Raw genomic sequence first — 6,943 nt, forward strand, 5'->3', positions numbered from 1 at the left:
GCCTGCCTCTGCCTCCGGAGTGCTGGGATTAAAGGCGTGCGCCACCACCGCCCGGCAAACCTTTAGTTTAAATTTATATGAGCATATATGCATATATGTACACAAAACACAAACATGATGCATATCTGTCTGTCTGCCTATCTATACACACACACACACACACACACACAATCTGGACTCGTGGAACATTAGGGGAGTCTAAGAAGGGATTTTACCATTCAGCATTTCAGTTAGAATTAAAAGGCACCTTTTAAAAGCTTGGCCACCACATATAGGAATGTGTCTTTTTAAGACACATCCTTAAGCTGTCTTAAAATGCTTTTTCCACAGAGGTATTGTGGTTAGACGTTTCTATTGCTAGTTCTTCAATACCAGACACCAATTCCAAGTTAATATATATATCACATTTCTGTAGTCACTACTGGGTAACATTTTTGTTTTTGTTCAAATATTATTTAGAAACACTGTATTTGTGACATTGGAGTCTTGTGGCAAGTGTCCACCATTGTACTGAACATCATCTCTCACACAGGCACCGTGCAGTCAACAGCAGTTGCGCCCTGTCATGCATAGAGGTGCCCACTGCTAGCTTGAAAAGTATCCTGAAAAGCAGTTCGCCAAGAGCTTCCTGGCTCCTGTGTGTATCCTTGGAAGTGTCCCATACCTCCAATCTTGGCGTTGAAAGCAATTCCAACGGTGCAGTGAGAGTTGTTTGCAGCGGCTGCCACTTCTCCAGCACAACGGGTCCCATGCCTGCAAGTAGAACAGACACGATTTCTAAAGTAAGATACTCCGTTCTCACCAGTTCTGGGCGTTCACTGCCAAAGCGGTGAAGAAAGTATCCAGCTGTGGGTGTTTCGAGAACTTCCTACCCAAGCAGCACTCAGCTTGACTATGGCAAATAAGTTAGCATTTCATCATGTGATTTTTGAGTTGTATTCTGAAGGAATTATTTTTGATATCTTTCTATCCTAAGAAGAAGACCACCCTAAAGGCTGAAATTGAACCATGTGATTGGTGGGTCTGTTTGTTTGTACTCTTTAATAAGCCACCGGGCACACGTGGCTATTAGACACCTAACACATGGCTACAGAAATATCATCTCAAGTTTTAATCTTATTTAATTGTGAATAAATTTAAATACATGTACAAGACATGTTACAAATATAGATATTATTTTGGCTCTTTTTAACTTCATTTTTTTTAGTTTTCTGAGAATTTAGAGTAAGTACTATATTTATATTTTCCAATTTCTTCCCCTCTCTCTTCCTTCCAACTTTTCCTGTGTCCCCCAATTTGTTTTCAAATGCATGTCTTTTCTCCTTTATTATTATTATCTGTTTTAAACTGTACACTTAAATATAGATCAAGTAATTTCAGTTAAAATTTATTATCCAAAGTGTAATATACTATTGAATTGCAAAGATAGTGCATAGAACAAATATCTTAATAATTGCTTTAAAGAAATTGTATGTAAATTATTGAGGCATGTCATGACTTAGTTCATTTGTTCCTTTTTGTTTCCTTATGGTTCTTAAAAATGTGGTCATCAGAAAAGAAGGTTTGGGTTGAAAAAGTTTTTTTTTCCTTTTTTGATAAGAATTCCCTATTACTTCTTCCCACAACAATGCTTTTTGATCAGAAATATCTTCTGGCTGTAACAAAGCTACTGGTTGGAAGAAAATGTTTATTAAAAGAGATAGTCCATGCTGTTCGTTTCACTTAGTTGTGTCCTGCATCTATTTCTATACCAGTATTAATCTGGGCATACTAGTGACTACTAACCGCTGGATTATTCTTCATGTGACAGTATAAATAACATGTGATTATAGACTTATTTGGCTGTATGTATACCCATATGCACTTACAATTTTTTAAAAATATATCTCTTATTACAGAATGTTACCAGGTTTTTACTAATATGAACAAGGATGTGATCAGCAATTTTGAGCATATATATCATTTACCAACTGAAGATAGGTTACAAGAACTAGTATTACCAGACCAAAGGGTACAGTGGGCAGAAACTGATAACAACCTGCAAAAAAAATGTAACTAAGTGCATGAAAAGATGTCTTTAACAATACTGGTGTACGGTTAGGAGATGGCTCAGGTAGAAAAGTTCTTGCTATGTATACATGAAGGCCCGAACTCGTCCCCAGTGCCCACGGGAAAAAAGTCTATGACAGTAGCATGTGCCTGTGAGGCAGATCCCTGGAGCTTGCTAGCCAGCCATTCTAGATGAATCCATATATTCTTCACCCAATGAGAGACCGTCTCAAAAAAATAAGGCGGAAAGATATTGACAAAAAATACTTAATATTTACCTTTGGTGCGCATGCCTGCGGGTACACACCACACACACACACACACACACACACACACACACACACACACTCCCAATGCCAGTATGTCTACAGTGTACGCATGTGATGCATGTGCCAAAGAGAAAGTGAGAAAAGAAAGGGAGGGAGAGATCATAGCACAGCTGAAGGTCATTATTTAAAATGGAGGGAATATTTGTGCAATCTTAGGTATGAATTTCTCAGTCTCTTTGCTCATATGACACAAAAAGTACATTTTTTGGTTCTTTCCCTTGACTGGCCATCATTGGAACTGCGTATTCATTACTGTTCTTCTTGCTTTATGAACAGCTTTTCTGAAGCTCTGGTTCAAAGTTCTCACTGCCTTTCCTGTCATATCTGTTGTAAAAATGTTTCCAAATTTGAGAAGTGTTGTTTTCACTGAAGGATATTTTAGGCTGTCATGCTGAGCATTTAATTTTGACAGACTCCTAGTTATCCTTCCCTGATAATGTATTAATGTGTGCTTGCTCTGCGCGTGTGCTTGCTCTGCGCGTGTGCTTGCTGTGCGTGTTCATGTGTTGGGGGTATGTGTACCACAGCACATGTAGAGAGGTTAGAGACAACTGTGGACGTGTTTTTGTTCATCTACTCTTACGTACTCATCTGGGATCGAACTCGGGTCTACCGTTTTGTGCACCAAGTCCATTTACTTCCTGAGCCATCTCAGGCCTGGGTTATATCACTTTAATTATTAGAAAAACTTTTAAGTATTAAAAGAACAATTATTTCTTGTGTGAGTTCCAAACACAACTGACAATTTTCCCTTGAGCTTAGCAACTGTTAAGTGTGAGTGTTCATGGGGTACTTGTTGACTAGAACATTGAGTTGTAAGTTATTCTTATTCAAATGTCTAATTCTTTTGGTGAGTCCATTATTCAAATATTATATCATATCAATTATTAATTAATTCTGAATGCTATAATTCAGTCTTTTTTATCCATTGACCCATGGATTATATATAATTTTAATATTTTAAAGTGCATATATGTCATTTTAAAAAACATATTGAACACTTAATTACCTTGCAATGGAAGGGTATAATTTCTTAACAAACTGAATTTTGCAAGAGCTAAACAATAACTGAGTCCACAGTCAGTGTCAGCAAATGCTCTGTGCCTGAAGCCCATGTACTATATACATTCTCCAGTTGTTCCTATATGCCCATTGTGTAAAGCCTGCTTAAGATTTTGGATTTATAATCTTCATTGCAGTTTTATCTATTTTGCTAAATTTAGCACAAAATCATTAACCTTCTTTGCGAAATGAACATTTTAGGACTATGTTATAATACTCAGTAGCTCCTACAGTGAAAAAAAAACTAATTATATTTAAATCACTTACTACTTTACTTAAATTTTATGTGATTAGTTATATTTCTTAAAAAGAAGAGTTTTTCTGAAGTTAAGATATTTTTTACTAGCCTGGCATGGAAGCACACGCCTTTAATCCCAGTACTAGGGAGGAAGAGTGAGGTAGATATTGTTAAGTAAGTTGTCAGTCTGGTCTACATACCGAGACATTTTCTTTTTTAAAATAAATTTATTTATTTTACATCTGGATAGCTGCCTCCTCTCCTTCCTCTTCTTACACTCCCCTCCCCATCCCAATCCCCAACCCCCATCCCCCACCCAAGGTCAATCCACCTCTCCTCAGTATTCACTCAGAAAGGGGCAAGCCTCCCATAGACATCAGCAAAACATGGCATATCTAACTCCATAAGACCAGGCACCTCACCCAGTACTCAAGCTGGGAAAGGCAATCTGGCATGAGGAATAGTCTCCCAAGAGCCAGCCAAAGCACCAGGGACAGACCCTGCTCCCTCTGCTAGGAGACCCACAAATAGAGCAAGCCACACAACTGTCACATATATACAGAGGGCTTAGGTAGGTGCCATGCGGGCTTCCTGGCTGTTGATTCAGGCTTGGGTTCCCATGGGTCAGTCTAGCAGTTTCTATGGGCTTTCCTTTGATGTCCCTGACTCCTCTGGCTCCTACAATCCCTCCTTCCTCTCCTCAGCAAAACTCCTTGAGCTTGACCCAATATTTCATCTTGGGTTCCTAAATCTACATCTATCAGTAGGCTCCCCTATAACCACTGGGGTAGTCACCAATCTTATCATAGGGATGGGCAGTTCAGCTTATGCATCCATTGCTGCCAGGAATCTTAGCTGGGTCCATCCTTATAGACTAGTGAAAGCTTCCCTTGGATCAGGCTTCTACTAGACTCCGTAAACCCTTCTTTCCAGTAGTCTCTCTCAGAACTCTCCCCGCTCCATCCATCCCCCAACCTGTTCCCTCAAGTTCCCATGCTCGCCCATCCACAGTCAAACCAGAAAATCTTTCTCTATTTCCCCTTCCCAGGGAAAATCCATAAGTTCCCCCTTTGGGCCTTCTTTTTTTTTTGGCTTTTTTGGGCTTTTGGCTTTTGGCTTGTTTACCCTTTACTTTACAGCTAATATCCACTTATGAGTGAGGACACACCATGCTTGTCTTTCTGGGTCTGGGTCACCTCACTCAGAATGATTTTTTTTTAGTTCCATCCATTTGACTTCACATTTACTGATGTCATTGTTTTTAAGCAGCTAAGTAATACTCCATTGTATAAATATACCACATTTTCTTTATCCATTCTTTGCTTAAGAGGCATCTAGGTTGCTCCCAGGTTCTGGCTACTACAAATAAAGCTGCTATGAACTGTTAAGGGATAATCTTTTTGTACACTGTGAAGATGTGTCTTTGCCAAGGCGCCTTCTGATTGGTTTAATAAATAGCTGAATGGTCAACAAATAGCCAGGATAGGATAGGCAGTATTTCCAGGAAGAGAAAGAGGAGATGAATTTAGGCACAGGAATTTTTGCCAGCAGACTCGGAGCAAGTTGAACATGCTGTACTGAGGAAAAGTAAAGAGCCACATGGTAGAATATAGATTAAAAATATGTGTTAATTAAGTTATAAGAGCTAGTTAGAAACAAGCCTAAGCTAAAGGCCAAACTTTCCGAATTAGTCATAAGCTCCTTGGCATTCATTATTTGTGGGCTGGCAGTCCTACAAAGAAAGTCCAATGACAGTGAACACAGTTGAGCAAGTGTCCTTGTGGTATGATGGAACATCCTTTGGGTATAGGCCTGAGTGGTATCACTGGGTCTTGAGATATACTGATTCCCAATTTTCTGAGAAACTTTGATATTGATTTCCAATCCATACACCTATGAACTTCTGATTTTTGACAAAGAAGTCAAAACTACACAATGGAGAAAAGAAAGCATCTTCAACAAATGATGTTGGCATAACTGTATAGTGACATGCAGAAGAATGCAAACAGATTCATATCTATCACCCTACACAAAACTCAAATTTGAGTGGATCAAAAACCTCAGCATAAACCCAGTTACACTGAACCTGATAGACGAGAAAGTAGGAAATAGCCTTGAACCCACTGACACAGGAGACAACTTCCTTAATATAACACCAGTAGCACAGACACTAAGATTGACAATTAATAAATGAAACCTATTAATAAATGAATTAATAAATGAAACTGAAAAGCTTCTGTAAGAAAAAGGACACAGTCAATAAGACAAAACCGCAGCCTACAGATTGGGAAAAGATCTTCCCTAAACCTACATCTGACAGAGGACTGATTTTTAAAATATAAAAGAACTCAAAAACTAGATATCAAAATACCAAATAATTCAATTTAAAATGGTGTACAGATCTAAACAGAGAATTCTCAACAGAAGAATCTCAAATGGCAGAGAAACACTTAAGGAAATGTTCAACATCCTGAGTCATCATGGAAATGTAAATCAAAACAATTCTGAGCTTCCATCTTACATCTGTCAGAAAAGCTAAAATCAAAAACACAATGACAACTCATCGCTGGTGAGAGTGCAAACTTGAGACGCTGTTTTAAGTAAAACAAAACAAAGATACCTTTCACTAGAGTCCATTTAGAGTAACTGCTTATTGACACATTCACGTCCAGTGCTGTTATTTTCACTGTGTTAGAACATTTTCTTACCATGTGACAACCCTATGAAATCAGCCATAGAAACCAAACAAAATATGGGCAGTCATTAATACCATTTTCTTCTTTACACAAACAACACACACTTTAGAGCCTCTCACTTGGGTTGCCCATGTCTCATGCCCATATCTGAGATACTCATGATGAGCATCACTCTTTGGATTTTGTTTTAAACCCTAGAAACGACATTGATGTTTCTAAACTGATCAGTGTTTGTCTAAAGTTACAAGTGCATTCTTCGCTCTTCCTCCCTTTGTAGTTTGGACTCTTCTAGCATCTTTGATGTCCTACTCGGAGTTTTTCATTGGACAGAAAAATGACTTGTTAAGGAAAATAATTAAGCCACCCCATAATTCTGGACGAACACCACTTCTCAGTAGCCACTGGCTACTGTTTTAGGCAGGAAGTCACAGGTCTATACAGTATCTTTCTGGGCACTTTGCAGATTTTTCTTAGAAATATCTTAGAAAATATTCTGTATAATTCTTACACTGGCAATATCTAATTCTGCAGAGTTGCTTGCTATTATCTCTAAAAGCTGTCTTCTCATT

General features: G+C 38.4%; 1 protein-coding gene across 2 annotated transcripts in view; it reads right to left on the reverse strand.

The window, feature by feature from the left end:
* Nucleotides 1-6,943, reverse strand: part of Pcsk5 (proprotein convertase subtilisin/kexin type 5) — a 418,822-nt gene that overhangs the window by 245,311 nt on the left and 166,568 nt on the right. For both annotated transcript variants that reach the window (XM_005352026.3, XM_005352027.3), the window contains exon 6: nt 665-753. In XM_005352026.3, coding sequence (XP_005352083.1) covers nt 665-753 — 89 coding nt within the window. The remainder of the gene's footprint in view (nt 1-664; nt 754-6,943) is intronic.

The sequence above is a fragment of the Microtus ochrogaster genome, chromosome 8, assembly GCF_000317375.1.
Source record: "Microtus ochrogaster isolate Prairie Vole_2 chromosome 8, MicOch1.0, whole genome shotgun sequence".
In the NCBI taxonomy this organism is placed as follows: domain Eukaryota; kingdom Metazoa; phylum Chordata; class Mammalia; order Rodentia; family Cricetidae; genus Microtus; species Microtus ochrogaster.